The following is a 22,019-nucleotide window of genomic DNA, read 5'->3' on the forward strand; positions in this document are numbered from 1 at the left end:
ATAGTACTGCCAAAACCGTTAATATGATAAAAATATCTACAATTTCCGGATTTTTTTCAACAATCAAATATCACTCTACGAAAACATTCTTCCATAAAACGATTACAGCAGGTGAAATAGGAAATTATATTGTACATTTGAAGATCAGGTAATGATTTTTATAATAAGTGGTTACCGAGATACATAGCTTTGAATATAGAAATTGGTCATTTTTTGTGTTTTGGAATATGGGCTTAAGTACACTCAACAATAAATTTTCCACTTTTCGACCGAATTTGACTTAAGATGCATGATTTTGGACCGCCTTGACAAGCCATAAATACAACATAATAATTATTATTATCATACAGCAAAAGTTTAAAAAAGGGAGTTTTCATAAAAATAATTTATTCAACATAATATTTATCATAATGTGCAAATGTGGAAATTGAATTAAATTTAAAATGTTTACCATATTAATTTCTCCAAGTGTAGGCACGCTCTTTCATTATGTTGGCGCCGATAGCAAGTCAGCTGCGCGCGCACCTACTGTGACGTAACATGGGCTGCTGTACGGAATGTCAGCTTGAAAAATCACATTGTAGCAACCTTGAAAGTTATTTCGTCGTTTGTTTGTAGGAAAGAGAGACGTTACTTAGTTCGTGAGATTTGTCCTACTGTTAAACATGGCGTTACAGGCTACGGAAGTTCAAACAAAGCTTTTGAGGGTCAAAAACCCGGCACAAGTGGTTTACGAAAAGCTGTCAAAGTGTTCCAACAGCCTGGGTATACGGAGAATTTTGTACAGAGTATTTTGACTGCTTTGGGTCCCCGCCTTGCCGGGTCTACTCTTGCAGTGGGTGGAGATGGACGATTTTTCTGTACAGAGGCCGTTGACATCATTATAAAGATAGCTGCCGGCAATGGGGTGAGTGACCTTCCATGTGTTGTCTAGCCATGTATAACCTCTAAAAATGTTTATAAGATCCAACGTGAAACTGTTTATTCGTACGGTAACTACCGCTGATTGCGCTAACAGAAAACTGTAAAGCATAATTTATAGAAAATAAAAATATTATGTGCCGATGAAACTTAATGTTGAAAACGTCAAAATTGGTTGAAATAAAAATTCTTGTATGACGCGTGTGTCATATTAATTATAAGTATTACATCTAATCTATGTGTAGTAGACGAATATAAGCCTACACAATTTGCTTCACTTTTATGATTGACATTATTTTGTACGTGCTATAATATAGCCGCCTATTTATAAGCTTATTATGCAAGTTAAAATATTGCTTCAATTGCTAAACCTATTACCTTCCTTCATTAAGTTATTTATTTTTACTACGGTATGGTACGGTACAGTATGTAGTAAAATTTACTTTACTTCAAAGTATACGCTTTTCCATTTAACCAATGCCGACCGGCATGTTATACTATATCAATTTAATTCAGATAAATAGTCTAAACTATAATATAATTTTCAAAGTGAGGTTACTCCTATAAAGATCACTAGGTCAAAATAAGCTACACAGATTGCAGTAAAAGTTCCAAATCTAAAAATTATTAAACTTAATCTCAATTAAGTTAATAAAATAGGAAAACCCAATACGACATGCAAAAACTGTATTTAGATAGTGATTTTATTTGAATAACCTTGAACTTGAAAACACCATATTAATTTTATTTATTTATTATTTTACAAAGGCGACTTTCTAGAAGTATTGCCTAGGTGATGATACAATGAAGGTAGAGTTATGAATGAATAAAAATTATAGGTTATGCTATCCACTTGAATTGATTTGAGTCCACTTTTCAGTCCAGAAATAAATAAACTAGACATTTTGAATTTGATTTGATTAAAAACTGAATATAATAAATAAATATATGGTGTAAGTGTGTACGTCTAGTGCCAACATACCTGTCATCAAATTTTTGGTTGGGATCGATTTAGTATGTTATTTTGAGCACAAAATCACAAAAATCTGGTGTGGCGCACTCACACAACTTTCCTTGCCGTTATGAAAATTTATCACCTGACGCTAGTGTTCCCGCGCATACTAGTTTACTATACAATAATCTGAGCCAGCTGGTGACAGGACAATAACGCTGGATACACACGAGATCTTCTATCTCTTCATAGTGAATGATTTAATAGAATCAACAGTTTGCAATTGAATAATTGCATTTTCTCAAATTTCAAGCTTATTTTCAATTTTAGGTGAAAATGTTCCTGGACATAAATTGAAGAGATTTCAATGCTGAATCTTTTCCACTCGAAATTTTTCGTTTAAATTATATCTGAGACCTGATAATTGGAAATCTAAAATCAAACTTTGCATAGATGGGACGGAGCTCCTGGAATTTTTACACATATGAGACTTGTGGCAGTTGATATAGCTTATCAATGACTATTTTAGGTATGAATTTGTTCAAAATCGTTGGGGTCACTTTCGAGAAAATCGCGAAAAATCCTGTTTTTGACAACATTTTCGCCATTTTAGCCGATATCTTGAATTGCATTTGATCGAAATTGTTCGTGTCGGATCCTTATAGTGTAAGGACCTTAAGTTCAAAATTTCAAGTCATTCCGTTTATTGGGAGATGAGATATCGTGTACACAGACGCACATGCACTCATAAACACACACACATACACATACAGACCAATACCCAAAAACCACTTTTTTGGACTCAGGGGACCTTGAAACGTATAGAAATTTAGAAATTGGGGTACCTTAATTTTTTTCGGAAAGCAATACTTTCCTTACCTATGGTAATAGGGCAAGGAAAGTAAAAATTAAATGGCGGTCGCTATTGTTTTTAAAATAAACTAAGTTCAAGTAGCACAATTTTACATGCATTTAACCAAGTAGCAGCCATAAGTAGCTAGTTTTAGGAAAAGCTTTAGGTTAGAAAAGTTTTGGTTAGGAAAGCTTAGTTAGGAAAAACTTTGGGGGAGTAAGTGTACGTCCAGTGCCAACATACCTGTCATCAAATTTTTGGTTGGGATAGATTTAGTATGTTATTTAATCACTCTGTCTTCACTCCAAGCTATTATTTTTTCTAATAAAAATATGTTTTTCTAAGAATAATGTAATAAATATGTTTAAATTTGAGACTTTTAAAGTACCGGTATAATTTTGCCAATAAAAATCTGAATGTATGCAATATGATTGCTGTTAAGGTGCGTACAGATATACGCATATCTATGTAAGATACAGATATAAAAAGCTTGAAATCAGCTGATTAAAAGTGAATTGCTCATGTTCGCGGCGCGTAAATCTTTACGCACCTTTAGAGGCGTAAACAAATGTGTTGTAAATTAATCCTATACTATTAAACGAGCAATTTCTGTTCATATGTTTAGATGTTTTTATGTTTATATATATATATATATAGGTGACCGGATCTCGAAACGGCTCTAACGATCCTCACGAATTTTGGAACAAAGTAGGTTTATGATAAGAAGATACGATTGCACTAGGTCTCAACCCTGGGATAACTTGCTGAAGGACAATAAAAGTATAAATACGTACATGGAAAAACAGCTGGAAATTTTGTCGTCTGTCGATACCGTGGAAGTGAGTGAACGAGTGCATGTGTGTGGGATCATCCAGCTGATCTCACGAGAAGAAAATTCAGCAAGAGAAACTTATTTTCGTTAATTTCTCTTTTTTTAGAAAAAATGTTCTCTTCAGAAAGTCCGAAATAGTAACTAGATGCTGTTAGTGTAGAATAGTTCATAGTATATCAACATAATATTGTAGCAAACATAGTATATCATTCTAAATCGAATTCATGGTATATATATATATATCTGTAATTGATGATGTGTTTGTTTTTTGAAGTGTGAATAAATTGTTATTTTGATGAGTGATAGTAGCTTAACCTAGATTTTGATTTGGAGTGTAGTATACATTTGAAAAGGGACAGTTTTGGGCATAAACCTGTTGTGCCTCCTCATATAACTGTAAAACTAATTGTACGACTGAGAAAATAAATAAATAAATATAAACTATAAATTCAATCTTTCCTTACAAAATTTTTATGCTTTTACACTCCAGAGCAAAACTCGGTCCCCCGATATTTGAATTGAATTGAAAAAAAAAATCAAAATTAATAGTATAGGGCCTACCTATCATATATGGTTAACATTTATACCTCTATACATAATAATGAATAATGTTTTAAATGAGTAAGTGTTTTAAAAAAGGAATAGACTATGCCCAGTAATGAAAAATAAACTTTGGAAAAGGGGAATGGTGAGCTAACCAGTTGTAAAACACCTGTAATTTTCAATTCTGGAAACACTGCATTTTTGTGATTCTGGAAACTCTTATTTGTGCAACTAGTGCGCAAAGTGACAGTTTGCTCTACCGAAAGAAACGTTTTTGCACGAGCCGTAGGCGAGGGCGGAATGGTTTCTTGAGTGCAGCAGAGGAACTTTGCTCACGTATTTCACAAATATGAGAAGTGGTTGATTATGGGTAAAATGATGGCTGTAATCCATCAAATGTTTGTCTGTATAATTTTGTTATTAATAACAACTCTAATTTATTTTAAACTTGATAATTCAATTGAAAATTAATAATCGATAATTTATTCAAATTAAAAATTAAATTTATGCAATTAATTTGAATAATTTTGAGTAAATCTTAATTTCTAAATGATTTTTCAAACAATTAATATGAATGAAAAAAATTCTTTTTGAAATAAGAATAATTATTAATATTCAAAATGTATAATTTAATGAGTTCTCATTTTTATTTATTTAAAAATCAGAAAAAATATAGATAGAACAAATTTGCATTCAAAATACACGCCAACAATGTCAACAGCTGATTGGGATAGCTGCAAGATAATATACGCAAAGTATTAAGAGTACGCAAAGTAATACTTTGCGCTCTAGAGCGGAAAAGTGATTCTTTGCGTTGTGTAATCAGTGCAGGAATGGTCACTTTTCAAGGTAACTGTAGGAAGAATAAATTTTCTGCAAAAGATTAATCGTATTTGCTCTTTATAATTGATTTGTTTTATTGCAGGTTGCAAAATTATTGGTTGGCCAGAATGGTATTTTATCAACGCCATCCGCATCCAACGTTATCAGGAAACACAAATTGACTGGAGGCATACTTTTGACAGCCAGTCACAATCCGGGTGGTCCTGACAATGATTTTGGAATCAAGTTCAACACTTCAAACGGAGGTAATAGATCTAATAATACTTTGTTCTACTTCCAATTTCAATTAGGTACTATATATTTCAATAAATAATATTCAAGTGGAAATTCATAATATACAGGTCTAATTGAAATAAAACAGACAGTATTTGATCTGTCACACATTCAGTAGAAAGTAGAAGTTACAGCAGTAGAACAACAGTGCTTATAAAAATAGTTTATCGCTCAACTAATAATAATTATAGTTGACCCCGGCATAATTTCATCCTGGACCTGTAAAGTATTTTCCTATATTTCACTCGAAATCAGTCAACTGTGAAAAAATGTGAACAAACCAAGGGTCTCCACATGGCGAGGATTCAAATTTTTTTTTTGTGATGGGATCGAAAACGACTGTTGGGGGTCAATCGTTGAAAAAAAGCAAGAGAACAGCAGTGCTTGAAATAACGAATGACGAGACGTAACTCCTTTCTTTGCGAGGGTACCTTACTTGTGGGGGCACTGCAACTAAATAAATTTAGGATATTGTGGGGGTGCGTCATTGGTCTTGGGGGGAGGGAGGTTAAATATTTTTAAAATGTTTATTATCAGTACATGGTTCTAACATTTTTATTAAAACATTTACGGTGCTCAATCATTGAACCCTCAGTGTAATTTCGTTTCGGGTTTGTAGAATATTCATTTCAGGAACTTTGAAATGAAAAAAAATTCTCAAAAACTTTTAAATATACAATAATTGACAGAATAATACTCCTGATCTAGAAACTAGTCTGTGTGTGAGGAGGCACTTTACTTCTTACTTCTACTGTAGACTAGAATCCTAAGAGGACTTTGGATATCTATCTATACTTCAAACTTCCATGAACTACGAATGAATCGTAACAGACTACTTGATTCGTAATAGAAAAAATACTTAGTTAATGTAATGTTTTATTCTCTTTTTTCAGGACCAGCTCCAGATGCTGTTACCAACGAAATATATGATATAAGTAAAACTATCACCAAATACAAGATTGTCAAGGATTTGAATTGTAATATTTCTGAAACTGGTCTAAAAAAATTCCAGGTAATCACTCATTTACGAAGCATTTCACAATAGAAAGCCAATAGAATATTATAAAGAATTGTTTAAGGGTCGAGGTAGGACTTCATCCAACACTTACCGTATTTAAATACTAATACTCAAATCTAATGATAATATCAAGTGAGTGATATCACACAACTGGGTGATAAGTGAAATTATGTAAGTAGCCTATTAAAAAAAAATCCAATTAATATTTACGAGACAGTCCAGTCCACATAGAATTTTTTGAGCATCTAATTGTCACAACTTTAATTATTGAATTCAACAATTCACAATAATTCATTTTGAAAAAATAAATTAAGATACTTTCAATTTACAGTCCAAACTAGAATTTTTAAGATGTTGTAATTTTTAAACTTATCCTATATTTTTGTGAATACATAGTATGTTTTGAAATATTTGATTATTTTTTCAAGCATCACAACTTCCATTATTAAACTCAACAATTCGCAATAATTGATTACGAATAAATTGATAAGTAACTTTTGTCTGTAGGTAATTTAAATTTATCCTTTATATTCTAGGTTGATGGAAAAGCATTCGAAGTTGAAGTAATAGATCCTGTAGCTGACTATGTGATCTTGATGAAAGAAATTTTCGATTTTGAATCCATGAAGAAACTGATCAAAGGAGATGCAAAGAGGCCACCATTTCAAGTTCTTATCAATTCAATGCATGGAGGTATGTAACAAATATTTAAACTACTAATTACACTATAAATGGAATAGCTGTTTATAATAATAATCATTATTTACTGTATTTTTCATGAATACAAGGACTCATAATTATCATAAAAATGATTGGGAGAAAAGAAAAAAAAACAGATCAACCGTTAAATATTTCTTCTCTGTGATGAAAAACTTCACGCAGTTCTTGATATACTAAGAAAGTTGAATGCATAAAATATTAATTTGTAACTTGAAAACCACAGTAGGGTACTAATCCTATTTTTTGAAGTGATTCATAAGCAGCATGGCATGGCATCCCCTCCTAGAATAAATGTCGTGCTCTCGTTGAAAGGTGATATTTTATTGCTAAAATCTGAAATCTGACAGTTATGAGCTTAAAAATCACTTCTGGTGAGCAGAAACCACGGATTAATGAGTTTTCATCTCTTTGTGAGAATCACAAACTGAAACTCATGTTTAATACTCAGTTGAAAGAAAATCATTATAAAACTCAATTCATAACAATTGTAATAGGCCTACATTATGATAAAGTTGGTCTCTTCACTTGTTAGAGGAGTAGAAATCAATGATACTTGAATCATTACAATTTGAAATAGAAGATGAATACAATATTATTCTGTGATTTTATTTTCCATAGTTACTGGTCCCTATGCGGAAGAGATTTTCGTTAAAGAGCTGGGTGCCAGCCAGCAAAATATGGTTAAAACCAATATTTTGCCCGACTTTGGGGGCCACCATCCTGATCCAAATCTAACCTATGCTGCCGACCTAGTGGAGAGCATCGAGAAAGGAGAGTATGACTTTGGCGCTGCCTTTGATGGAGATGGGGTCAGTTCAACTAAATTGATCTTTCATATCATTACATATAATGCCCTTTCGATAGGTAATTTGTCAAACTACCAATATGAAATGTATATGAAAATACACATAGGCTATTGTAATAATAGGTCTTAGAATAATTTCTACAACTGAAATATAAAACATAAAATAGACACCAATATTCGTTGGTTATTCATTATTCATGAAGAAGAAAGTATGTCTGAATTCTAAAATACAATTACGATATTCAAGGTATCGTACTTTGAACCTTAGATGAAGGATAAGCATAAGCTTATCCAGCCTAACCTATATTGCTTGTCTCTGATTGAACCCTGCCAAAGGGTAAGCTTTCTAAATCAACATTGTCTTCATAGTTTACACTTGCTAAAAATACTGTTCCATTGTATCTCGTCAATATGAATTGGCGTACTAGTCTGGTATGTAGTTTTTCATTGCGGGTGATGCCGACTTAAACTTTTCGCTTGGGCTTGGATAATGGAATGAATAGATAAGTGATTGATGAGATGATCAGACCTCTATGCCTACTGGCGGGATTCGAACCCTCGACCAGACAGTGCTAGCAGATTGAAGGTTGTAATACCCCAGACTACTAGACCAACCAGGTCTGACCTAGTAACTGATTGTTCCTCAATGAAAATTGGATACCAAATTTCACTTCCAAAATACTAATGACTATGATGGAAGGCAATATTCAATTGGTGTAGTAATTCAATAATATCCAATCGAATGAAAATACTTTTAGTTCAGCAAAAAACATTCTGGAAACAAAAAAACTCCGACTAATGACTACTGAATCATCGCTTAAACCAGTAACTTAATTGCAACCAGTATCCGGTATCCTGTTAGTTTCCTAACCTGGAAAAAATTCAGTGTTTAAAATATTTATTAATGTGTCAATTTCACCAATAATACATTAATTCATTTATTTCTTTTGTCAATATTCGCTGTTGTAGAAGTCTTGAAAATAATTCTTGAATAATTTTGCTCTGTTGATATTATTGCTCTACAAAACTAAAAGTTTTATTTTCACTCAATTCAAATCTTTTCAACAAAACATTACATAACAATAAACAAAAAATTCACTGAATTTGTAATTGATTGAAATATTTCTAAGGGTTAATACTAAACAATTATGAACTAGATGTATCAATAATTCATTTCTTCAATATATTTATGAAGAAATGTCAATTTATAAATGTCTTTATATATTATATTGTAATGAAAAACCTCTGCATTCTAGGCTTTATTGATCAGTAATGAATTCATAACAGATTCAAAATTAGAATAAATAGTTCAACATCTGATAACAGAAACATAAGAAAAAAAAAACTAGTCATATGATGATTCAATATCATCACATTCTTCCCGTCTTTAGGAATTCAATGAATAGTCTTTCAAATAAGAAGGCATTTTGCGCTCTCTATAAGATCTTAGCAGGGTGCCATCAGGAGGCTCTTCTTCATCACTGAGGGGGAATCCTGTATTTGTTTCATCTTGATTTTCATGATAATTTTCTTGATTGTTCTCAGGCTCTGCGTGATCACTAAGGCTTGATCCTGCATTTGTATCATCTTGATTTTTATCGTTATCTTCTTGAATGCTCTCTTCTCCTCGAGGGGCAAGGTTTTTCAATGATACAGTTGTCTCTCTTCCATCACTAAGCCGTACCTTGGCATATTGTGGGTTGATTTGAAGAATATCCACCTCCTCGACCAATGGATCGAATTTACTTCTTCGTATAGGTACTTTCATTAGGACTTTGTTTGAAGGGGCAAGCCAGGTTGGAAGTGCTATACCATTAGATGATTGTCTATAGTGTCGGAACATCCTATCATGTGGCGTCTCATTAGTAGCCGTGCACAATAGGGATCGAATAGAATGTAGAGAATCTGGGAGCACAGATTCCCAATCAGATACATCCAAATTTCTATGCTTCAATGTAAGAGACACTGTGCGCCAAATTGTACCATTTTCTCGTTCGATTTGGCCATTTCCTGGTGCGTTATAAGGTGATGACATGGAAGTGGCTACTCCTCGATTATGAAGGAATTCCTGCAGCTCTCTGGATTTGAAAGAGGTTCCATTGTCAGTATGTACATAAGAAGGTAAACCAAATGTGGTAAACAAGTTCACAAGGCACTGAATTACAGTTGATGAATTCATATTCGGACAAGGGTATGCAAACGGAAACCTAGAGTACTCATCAATTATTGTCAACAAATATTTGTTTTTAGTTTTTGATGGAAGAGGACCCTTGAAGTCCACGCTTAATCTTTCAAATGGATGTGTCGCCTTTATGAGAGTAGATTTCAATTTCTTGAAAAATTGAGGTTTTATTGCATTACATGTTTGACATGAAGAAGTCATTTTCTGACATCCTCAACTGAATAGGGTAAATTATGAGTTCCTACCCAATGAATCATTCTGGTCACTCCAGGGTGACACAAGTCACAGTGTAGGGAGTATAATTTATCGGTTTGAGTTGCATTACACACTCTGGAAAGTGCATCTGCTACTTGGTCGTCCTTTCCTGGTCTGTAAATTATTTCGTAATTGTAGCATGACATCTCCAATCGCCATCGTTGTATTTTTTCATTTTTTATTTTATTTTGATGAGTCATATCAAACATGAATGATACAGAGCGCTGGTCAGTGATAATTTTGAAGAATCTTCCAAGTAAGAAATGTCTCCACTTTTTAAGAGCACACACAATAGCAAAAGCCTCTTTTTCAATGGATGAATGTTTACGCTCACTATCATTCAGCTTCTGAGAAAAGAATGCTACTGGACGTCCACACTGTGATAGGACAGCTGAAATTGAAAAATCAGATGCATCTGTTTCAACCACAAAAGGTTCAAAGTCGTCAATTGTACTAACTACTGCCTTAGAAATCTCAGTTTTGAGTTGATTGAAGTCAGCTATAGCTTCAGAAGTCAAAGGAAAGGTCTTTGCTGTAAGAAGCCGTTTAGCTTTATCTGAATAATTGGATATCCATTTGGAATAGTGTGCAAACATTCCAATTGTTCGCTCAAGAGCCTTTCTATTATCTGGGGGTGGAAGATTGAGCAATGGTTTCAGACGTTCAGGGTCAGGAGAAATTGTCCCATTTTCAATTTTATAGCCAAGCAAGCTTATTGAAGTAAGTGAATATTTGCTTTTTTCTGTATTGATTGTAAAATTATATTTTTGTACTGCATCTAAGAATTTTTTGAGATTCAAATCATGTTCCTTCTGATTCTTACCACATATTGTCACATCATCCAGGTATGCATACGTTTTTTCAAGTTTTTCATTATTAATAACATTATCAATGACTCGCTGAAAAGTGGGTACACCATCTGTCAGACCAAAAGCAAGCCTTCGAAATTGATACAAACGGCCACATGCCTCAAATGCAGTGAAAGGTCGATCTTTTTCTCGTAGGGGTACCTGGTGGTAAGCGCTTTTCAAGTCAATAGTGGTGAATACAGAGTTTTTTGAGACCTTAGAAACAATATCTTCAAGACTAGGGAGGGGATATGCGTCAAGATGTGTGTAACGGTTAATAGTTTGAGAATAGTCTATTACCATTCGCTTTTTGTGATTTTCGTTCTTCACTACAAATGCTTGAGCTCTCCAGGGAGACCTGCTTTCTTCAATAATTCCATCAGCTAGCAGTTTCTCAATTTCTTTCTCCATGAAACTAGTGTCTTCAAGAGAATTTAGTAATTATAGGTTTAATGTCTTTAGTTAAAAACTTAAAAAGTGGTGGAGGTTCTATCTTTGCTGGAGCCAGATAATTGATAGTCAATGGGGGTTTAGTTCCTCCAAATGAAACTCTAAGTTCAGTGTTGATTAAGTAAGTCATGTCCTACAATAACATTAGCACACAAATCAGGCAATACACTGAATTTTGTTTTGGGGTAATGTTGACCTGAAAATTCTAAATGAGCAACACAATAAAAGGAAATGTTCTTTCTTAGTGATGTTGAAGCCATGGACACTGCACCAGTTGTAGGGTACATTTCAAGTCCACATTTTTTAGCAAAACAGTGTGAGATAAATGTCTCAGAGCTTCCTGTATCTATCAAAGCAGAAGTAGGAATGTTGTTTACCTGAGCTTGTACTGTAGCATTTTCAAGAACAGTAGAGGCTGCAATAAGCGCCGAAGATGAAGAAGTTTTAGAAGATTTGCAGACATTTTTCCAATGACCTATTTTCTGGCATTTTTCGCATAAGTCATTTAGTGCAGGGCACTGCTGACGTGTTTTATGTCGCTGACGACCACAAAAATAACATTTTTGAAAACTTGAGCTTCCAGTTTTTACAGCTGACAAATTTGTTTCTTTACATGAATTTTCTGAAGAATTATTTGAAGTGGCATTAAGAGTTATTTCAGAAGAGTAAGAAGCTGATTGATTTCTGGCAGATTCCAAGGCACGTGCTTTTTCAATAGCTTCATCAAGAGTTAGCTTGTCAAACTCCAAAAGTCTCAGTCTTATCTGATGAGAGCTGAGGCCCCGGATAAATGAATCACGAATGTATGTTTTCCTATGAGTTTCAGAATCAACATCTGCAAACCCACAATTCTTACTCAGTTGTTGTAAAGCTTGGTTATATTGGTCAATTGTCTCATCTGAAGACTGTTTTCTAGTTGCCAATTTATGTCTAGCGAATATTTCATTTATTGGTTTTACATATGCAGATTTTAGTGCGTCAATAGCCGAAGTATATGAATTTTTGTCGGCAATTGTTTGATAAACAGAATGAGATAGAAAGTTGGTAAGCAACCGCAACTTACTTTCATCATCGATGTCTTCTTCGTCAAAAGATGCGATGAAATTCTCAAAAGTCTTTAGCCAGAAGTTCCATTCTTGTAGAGCTGTTGGAGAATTCGGATCACCATCAAATTGTCTGGTTTCAAAAATTTGTCCATCGTAACGCGAATTTTCAGTTTTCGTTTCCAGAAAAGATTTGAAGATTATACATTTGTTGTTGAATAGAAATTGTGAAATAGAGAATAGAAATTGATTGACTCGTATTTGATAAGATGAATTGATTTGATGATTGTTCATGCTCATCTAGAGGAAAATCAATCACAGAAGATGTATAAATGAAAGAATAAGACGTTGATGAAGTCAATACTACTATATTACATTAGCGTCTTATTCTTTAAATTATAGAGAAATACCACAACATCTCTAACCATACAATCAAAATACAGTATAACGCTGTTTTCGCACACAACAGTGACAGTGAAATATAATTCCTATAATTTCTAATGGGATTATTTATACTCACTCGGCCGGGCTGAATGGGAATAGAACTTGAAGGAATTATATTTTCGTTGTTCACTGTCACTGTTGTGTGCGAATCCAGCTTAACTTGGAACATGGTACTTGATTAATCGAAATCGAAGTAGACTTGATCAGTTGAAGATGACTTGCAGGACAGGAACATGGTGCTGGGCAAGAAGGCGTTCTTCGTGACCCCTTCGGACTCGCTAGCAGTTCTGGCGGCTCACCTGGACTGCATTCCCTACTTCAAGAAAGGCGGCGTTCGGGGATTTGCGCGCAGTATGCCGACCGGCGCCGCAGTTGACCGTGTGGCCGCCGACAAACACAAGGAGGTGTTTGAAACGCCCACCGGCTGGAAGTACTTCGGCAACCTCATGGACGCTGGCCGCATTTCTTTGTGCGGCGAGGAGAGTTTCGGGTCAGTAACCACAAAAACGCAAATCAGCTAGGTATAAAGACTGGCTCACTACCCATCATAAATCACGTCATAACTTCATGGGTAGTGATTTTTGCACCATTTTATTTAGGAGAATCTGTTCAACGGGTTTCATTAATGAGATCACTCAAGTTACATTCAATAATTATCTCGGTGACTTCCAGGAGTAGGCTACTTGAAACATCATCTAATATTGTTTGTTCATCTGCTTCAATGGCAATTCATAATTCACTGAATAAAAATGCTTTTCACGAAATCGAAAAGTATTTGCTCTCAATTATCTATAATGTTTTCCATTATTGAGATTCACTTTGAACTGGCAGCATAATGGTATGCATTGATGTTATTTAGGCCTACAGTTTAATGTAGGCTATGTACAACGTTTGAAGTGAATCTCACTATAGTTATTGGATAATTATTGTGATAGCTAAGGATTTATTTTATTTTCAAAGACAATTAAATAAGAATAAATAATATCAAGAATCAATAATCACAAGAAATCAGAGTCTAGGAGTTGAATTTTCAATTCAATTTGATCCTAATATAGATTGTATTACTCCTACAACAAAAAAATGTATTTTTGAATAGTCTTCATTAATTTTAAATTTAGTTTACTGTTTATAAAATGTTATGTAATGTTATATAATGATCTGATCTTGATGGAACACATAATGATTGTTTGATGTGAATTTTCAGTACTGGTTCAGATCACATTAGAGAAAAAGATGGAATCTGGGCAGTACTAGCCTGGCTGTCTGTTGTCGCTCACCTTGGCAAATCAGTGGAAACTATAGTGAAGGAGCATTGGTCCAAGTACGGCAGAAATTTCTTCACAAGGTAAGTTACCAGTGAATCAATACAGCTTAGTAGTAATTTAAGTGTTTCAACTTTTATCCTCAAAATTAATATTCTTTATTTCGAATAAATTTCAATTCAAGATTATACTTATGAACCTCTAAGAAGAAATGAATTTCAAATGGAATTGGAAATGATATTTCAAGTTAATTTCTTTAGTAGTCCAATTGAAGTAATGATATTTGCAACAACAGTCTAAATATTTATTCAAAATGTTGTTTCTCTTCAACAAATCTTCAGTGAATCGCAAACAAAATGCTGCAATCTCCTCCTATTGAATAGATACCTACATGAAATATATTCTAGCCTACTTCGGTAATTAGGTACTTGTTATTGAAAATAATAATGTATCTACCATTTTTCAAAAGGTACGACTATGAGAATTGTGATGCGGAACAGAGTAATAAAATGATGACTGAATTGGAGAACAAAGTAAAAGCAGCTGAGTTTGCTGGTCAAACGTTCAAAAGCGGATCAAAGACGTACACAGTGAAGGCTGCTGACAATTTCGAGTACCTTGATCCGATTGATGGTAGTGTCGCCAAAAATCAGGTAGCTACTTGACAAGTTTTCATTGCTTTACAAATTGAAAATTTATTATTTATTTATATTCACGATGACAACTTACGAAGTTCCATCTTTGATCTATAAGCTATAATTGTCTCGAAATACTCTGAATTGAATTATTGGGGATGTGCCTTATGTAGGTACTAAACGACCTGAAAGTCTACTACCTATGAGGTTATGTAAACTATCAATGCTTTATGGGTATATTTTGGGTCTCCTGTTTATTATCTATATTATCAAAAGACACTACGCTTGATTAACATTTTTGATACCCATGATTATATTGAACGATTTTAACTTTCATGGGGTTTCAACTCTATTCATTCAGATCATCAACTCTAGCAGAATAGATACGATTTTCATTAAATTCAATTTAGATTTCTCACTTACCGCTAAGGTGAGTAGAAATAGATGTTGTTATTCCATGACTAATAAGCTGTTCATAAATGAAAAATGTGTGGACGTTTTCCAGCATTATAATACTTACCCTAAGATTTGTTCAAAATTATAAATGCCAGAAGAACTACCTACCAGGCTGAAAATAGCATTATATAACAGCTATTGCTCTCTCCTGTCAAGTCACTGAATGTCTTTGGCACTTTTCTTATTGATCAATAAGAATACATCATTGATAAACCAAATTTATTATAAGTACGCTAAAAAAGTTCATTTACGTCTGTCAATTTACAGTAGTTCTGCATCCATCGAGAACAATCTTATTGGTATATGAGTTTCTAAATAAACTTGTACAAACTTTCTATTGTTATGATCTCACCCACTGCCAGAACACAAGGTTTTCTTCTGCTGGCATTATAAAAAAACATTAAAGTTGTTCTAACACTGATCTTCTTACACTATTGTTGTTGATTTTCTATTTATATTTTTTATGAATTATTTATAACCTACTTTTTTGAATATTTTTTCTGGATAGAAATTGCAATTTAAAAAACTTCGACTTTTTCAGGGAATAAGAATTATGTTTACCGATGGTTCACGACTTATATTCCGTTTGAGTGGAACTGGAAGCAGTGGAGCCACCATAAGACTTTATGCTGAAAGTTACGAGTCGGACAAGAAGGTGATTGAAAATCCGGCTTCAGAAATGCTCCAGCCAATTGTACAACTAGCGTTACAATTATCACAACTACAAAAGTTCACAGGCCGGGATAAACCTACCGTTATCACATAGATAATAGTTCCAAATAGAAGGATTGTTTCCCAAGTTTATAAAATTATTAAAACTCAATTATTCAAGTTATAGATCAAAATTATTGAGACAAGTTAATTACAGGTCAAACCTAAATCTGAATTAGTTTATGAATATAAATTTGTGGACTAACAGGGTTCCTGCATTGAAATTTTGCTCCTAGGTAGAGTACTTGAATGGTAACAATCGAAGTTTTAAAAATATTTTCAGGTGAACATAAATGTAACAAACTCAAATCAACTCAATTGAATTATTGCCGTTGGAGAAAACAGTATACTCTTGTTAGTAAATCTATCACTAGCATTTTTATACATCGAAGAAGTTTTTAGATTTGAAGGTCTTGAAATCGTTGAACATTTCATTGAAGAAATGACTGAGATGAATCTGACATTCCCAGTATAAATTATTGAAACAGTTCTTAACACAACTGATTCAGTTGCATATTATCTTGTTACTTAGATAACTCTTAGACTAAAGCACTCTGAACAGTAGTGGATTGGAAGTTCCAAAACATTTCTTAGCACTTCAACGTCAAAATAAGCATTGAATATTCAGTTATCAATTGTTTAGTACTAGAGTTGTGATTTATATTTAGAATTCTAAAGAACGTTAAATTTTTATTGTTAGAGAAGAAATATTCAATAGATGATCACTTTATGCTTAATACCATGCAGTCAATAATGATTCAATTGATTAAATCAATTAAAAATACTTATTGCAGTAGTAATTCTTAGTTGTAATGAAAATAATTTCCTATATTTGATATTAATCTTGATTTACTGTTTACTTTTGAATTCTTTCCTTTATGGAAATATGTGTTGTATTAGGAAAATCATTTTAGAAGAAAATCTTTCATGACTTATGACTTATTCATCAAATAGAAACGTGTTTAGAAACAATTATTGTATTCATTCCTGATGTATAAAAGGGACCGATCAAATATTTCACTTAGATCATGTTTTGATGTATTTGTTACCCATATTGAATTGCATGTAAACTCTCTTCGATATTGATAAAAGTAAGATGTAAATTTCAGATATAGAATCTAGATTTAAGAATATTGTAAGTACATTATTGTAATAAGATTATGGTAAACATAATTCTTTCTATGATTCAAGATCACTCCCTTATTTCTGAAACTATTACTGATTAAATTTCTAGTTCTGATTTGACAAGAATCAAACTGATACTGGAAAATTTCCAAGTAGACTGATGATATTATTTCATTTCTTGTGAAATTAGACAACTTTGATATTATAATGAATGGTGTAACATTTTAATAACTCGAGACTAAATTTTCCATTAATATTGTTGGAAACAGGACTATCAAAAGTTGGTAACTCAATCAAGCATTCTGGATTAAATGTTTCAAAATAAAGGTGATGATCGAATAATTCTAAACGGTAAATATCCATTTGAAACTTGATACATATTACTGTTAATAATACATGAGACATACACGTACAAATGTATGAATATTCCTTAATGCTATCTCAATGTTTCCTCCAATAGAATTATTAATTATGTTGAAATAAATATTCACTACTTGCAAACCATCAATTAACCAAAATCTATTGTTTTACGAATTTTTTCTTCAGATGCATGATTAAATAAGCTATATTGAATTGAAGTAATTGAAACTATACCGGTTTTGAAGTTCCAACTAAATTCTTGGATCCAAGAGCCTTTTCTCCATAGCACTATGAATTGTTGAAGATTGGAAGTGTTCAATACTGAACGGATCTTGGGTGAATGTTTGTTTTTTAATTTTATGGTGATTTGAAAGGAAAGTAGCCATTTGGGAAAATGAATTGAATGCTGTAGATATAGATCTAAACTATAATGGAATATTAATGATGTAAATATTATGACACTTGTGTCCAGGTCTTTTCAATTGAAAATTTGATAATTTTTCCAAAATAATCAGCTTTATTTATTCATTCTCTTTCAAGGTATTAGCCTAGTTATTTTTGAAGTATTCAATTATAATAAATTATAATATTGGTTATTATACTTAATAGGTATGGATTAGAGTTGCAGTAAATTCTTTATCCTTATAATAATAAAGTTGTGCTTCTTGGAAAAAGTTATGTTCCTTTGGAAATTCTATATACAAATTGAATGTAAGCTACTAATTGCCATTCATCTCAGTGATGGAAAAATTGATGACAGAATGTTTCTTCCAACTCTAACAATAAATAATAATGATAGATTTATTGACATTCATTAAATGAACAAAAGCCTCTCAATCGAGGTAGTTTGTGATTGGAAGTTACCAAAAAAACATCTTCGTAATATCAAAATTTACTACTAGTTCTGTGAACAGTAGACCTCACGCAGTTTTCTCATCCACAAGTATCTGGTGTCACCTGTTCTAGTTGCAGCGATACCAGCCTTTACAATATATTTATAAATTGTCCATGATTATTTGCCATCTTCTCTGATCCCTGGCTGTTGTCGGCCACAATAAATAATATTCATTTTTCCAATTTTATCAATGAAATTACTTCTACAATAAAAAAAAACATGCAAAAACACCTTCTCATACAAATCAATTGCATTGTACAGTCCAGTTCCTGTAGCTTTGCCTATCGGCGGAGGGCCACTGCCCTTCAAAAACATCGAACCTTTTTGAAAATGTTTCTTTCAATAAGCAACATGTGCTCTTCTGTATTTTCTCAAAAGCAACGTGTTGCATCCGAAAAGATACACAAGGAGCTTTTTAGAGTTACGTCCTTCTAGCACAACACAGCCTATCAGCTGACACTCGTTCAACATGGTCTTTCCTTTGTTGGTGATACGTTGCAACTCTCTCATTCATGAAGAATCTCTGTGTGTAGGGAGCTTCCTCCATCTAGGGTGTCTGAAGCTGATGTTTTTTGCAAAGCCGTGAATATTACCCCGCGAACCTTAGTTTGCCTATTATGCTGTCTGTTTCAAAGTCACGGAGGCAAAGCCACGGGACGCCTACTGCAACCGAATAATAACTTTAGGTATCGTACACTGAAATAACTAACTGTACGTTACAATAAACATGTAGGTTGTAAAATCATTTCCATTGAATAGAGTGAAAAGAGAACGCCTTCTATTGGTAGGAATGAAAAACGTTCTAAAATATTATGTGAAATGAAAAATGTTAATAAATTAATGCCAGAGAACCCCAGACACAAGTGCCATAAGAGTTTGAATATTTTACTTTGTACATAATATATTTTATTGAATCAAAGGGACCTGATATTAATGTTTGTAAATGTTAGTGATGAGCGTACATGAGAAGTATAGATTTGATTTTCATGTGAATAAGAATGTTAATATTAACTTTAATGTACGCAACAGTAATCGAAGATATTATTGCGACCAGCATCAACTGCCAAGTTTTTGTAAAATGCCACTAGACGGAGCTGCGGTCTGGGAGAATTATAAAAATTGTACAGTTTCTTGTTAGGTTAGGATAATAACGTAGTTTAGCGAACGCAAGGCCTGGTCAAATGCACTGGACACTGTAGGGATTCTAAGCAACTCATAAAGATTCATTCTCTTTCTTAATATTCAGTCACTTATTAAATTATATACTGGATTGAACCAACTATTGATTCTAGATTGAAATTTCTCACAGTTGAATTTTGAAGCTATGAATAATTCAATTTAAAACTTGTAACTAAATCACAATATCTGCAAAAGATCCACTAGTAGTACCCTAATTATTGTAAACACATTGGCTCACATTCATTAGTCTTGTGTTTTGTAAGTTAGTGTAAACTTACTTAGATCATTTGCTATTGTAACTTTCAAAACTATGTGTAAATAACTACTGGAGCCAGACTCGTGTGCGAGTTACTGCTACTATTGAACAGTAACTTTTATAAAATAAAATTAATATTTCCTCACCTCACTTGTAGATTCACAATTGAGGTTCATCTTGGAATCAAGTTGATATATAGCCTACGCCTAGGGATAAGCGGGAAAATTTACACATTTTCAATCGATCTTGTAAATATAATAACACATTTTCTCCAAGTTTTCATAAATCACTCTTTTTCCATAATACAACACTTTTTATAATATGATAGTGTTTCAATAATAGTTATATTATATGTGGAATAATATTGATGTAATTTTATCAATGAAACACCAATCTAAAACTGTAGAATGAAGTAAGTCAAAGTTTGAATCAATTTTTTGTTTAAATAACCTATTTTCATGGAAAATTTGATTGAAATTTATTTGTTATTCAAGAAATTATTTAATAATGTCATCATACATTATCTCATTCACTAGTTTTGGTTTACATTGATTCCATTAATGAAATTGAGAAACGAGTAACAAGCTAAGGCGTGTCAGCATAATTCTTTTTCACACAACTATATTCTTGATTCAATACAACTTGGATCCGATTTACTACTTTGGAATTATGTATGGTCGACTGAAAATATGCTGTAGATGGAGATAACGCTCTAAAACTAGAAGGCTTCTTTGCCAAGGAAACTAATAAATAATATCTTTAAATCTTATAAAAACAGTATTTTTCCCGATTGTGTATAAAATCCCGAATTAATTCGAAATTAACAATGACTCAAGTGATAATATTGTTAGAATAATGTAGTTTTCATATACTGTAGCGTACTGTAATTTGTGCAGCTTTTGATCTATTTGTAATTAATCTCCATTTGTAAATAATAAACTTGTTAAAAGATTCCTTCACCATATTATAGTTAGCAAATAATGTCTAAAAATCACTAATGTTAATATTGAATGTTTCTTCTCTTCAAACTATTATAAAGGTGTAGCCTACCACAGAATCAAAATTTTTATGTAAGGTACAAAATGCAATAATAAGATAGTAATTTGTTCCAAATTGTTCTTTTTTCAATAAAATTATCAAATGTTAAACTGGTGGTTTTATTTCAATGATAACGAATTAGGTACTCAATTCTAGAATTACTATGTAGCATCAATACAAACGAATTAGAACAATAATGATTATTTCTATTCAAAGATGAGCCAAATTCATGACGATTCTGATCATTGTTTGATTATATAAAGCTAATCTCTATAGAAAACTTATAGAAACTATAGAAAGCTAATCACAGAATAATTTATAGGCCTACTGTCCTTCAAAGAACAATTCATGCAATGCAAATTGAAATGAAATTACTAACACCATAAAATAATTTAAAAAGGGTAGGTACTGAGATTTGTATTTCTATTTATATTACAATAAGTAGCCCTAAACAGAAAAGAGATAACACCATAGTTTATATAAAATATGCTACTTATCCCCGATATTCCAGTAGTGCTAAAAATGTTTCAGGGTCGAAGGGTTTAAAGGGAATTAAATTATTTTTTTGGAAATTGAAAACATCGCATTAATATGCTTTTCTTTTGCATATCACTTCTCTCAGAATAATGGGATGGTGTACCGTAAGTATGAATTTTATATTAAAAATGAGGGGGAGAATGTTTCTTTTCTATTAATGTTTTATCCGACCTATAGTTGATATAAAATTAATGACTATGCTCCGTAATGTCGAGCAGAGAACATAAAATTCTCGACATGCTAGAAACCTTCTTGTTTCAAAAGATAAGTGGGTGGTGAAAGCAAGAGAGTTGCTCAGGAATGATAGAAATTATTTTTCCAATTATTTGAAAAACCATCCACTCATTTTTAGAAAGAAAAAGGCACCTAGGATGTGAAAAATTACATGGTTTCTGCTCGAAATCAAAGTATCGACATCTGTTTTCATGTAAACAAATTATATTTAGACTCGCTCTAGAAAAGAATAATTAGTATTGATGTTATTCATGAGTAATGCTGACAGTTTCTAGTGAATCCACACAACGGTTATGCATATCGATACCTTCATTCTAATACCACGTATGTACAGAAAAGCAAATTTTTC

At 32.7% G+C, this 22,019-nt stretch overlaps 1 protein-coding gene across 1 annotated transcript; it reads left to right on the plus strand.

Annotated features, from left to right (window-relative positions):
- Nucleotides 1–650: 650 nt before the first annotated feature.
- LOC111063230 (phosphoglucomutase) lies at nt 651–18,631 on the plus strand. Its single transcript, XM_039430847.1, is given in 10 exon segments — nt 651–696; nt 699–907; nt 5,027–5,189; nt 6,111–6,229; nt 6,772–6,928; nt 7,574–7,764; nt 13,207–13,472; nt 14,187–14,327; nt 14,714–14,897; nt 15,877–18,631. Coding segments are annotated over 10 exon segments (1,686 nt in total). The 5' UTR covers nt 651–665; the 3' UTR covers nt 16,102–18,631.
- Nucleotides 18,632–22,019: the final 3,388 nt, after the last annotated feature.

Source organism: Nilaparvata lugens, chromosome 6 (assembly GCF_014356525.2).
Source record: "Nilaparvata lugens isolate BPH chromosome 6, ASM1435652v1, whole genome shotgun sequence".
NCBI lineage: Eukaryota > Metazoa > Arthropoda > Insecta > Hemiptera > Delphacidae > Nilaparvata > Nilaparvata lugens.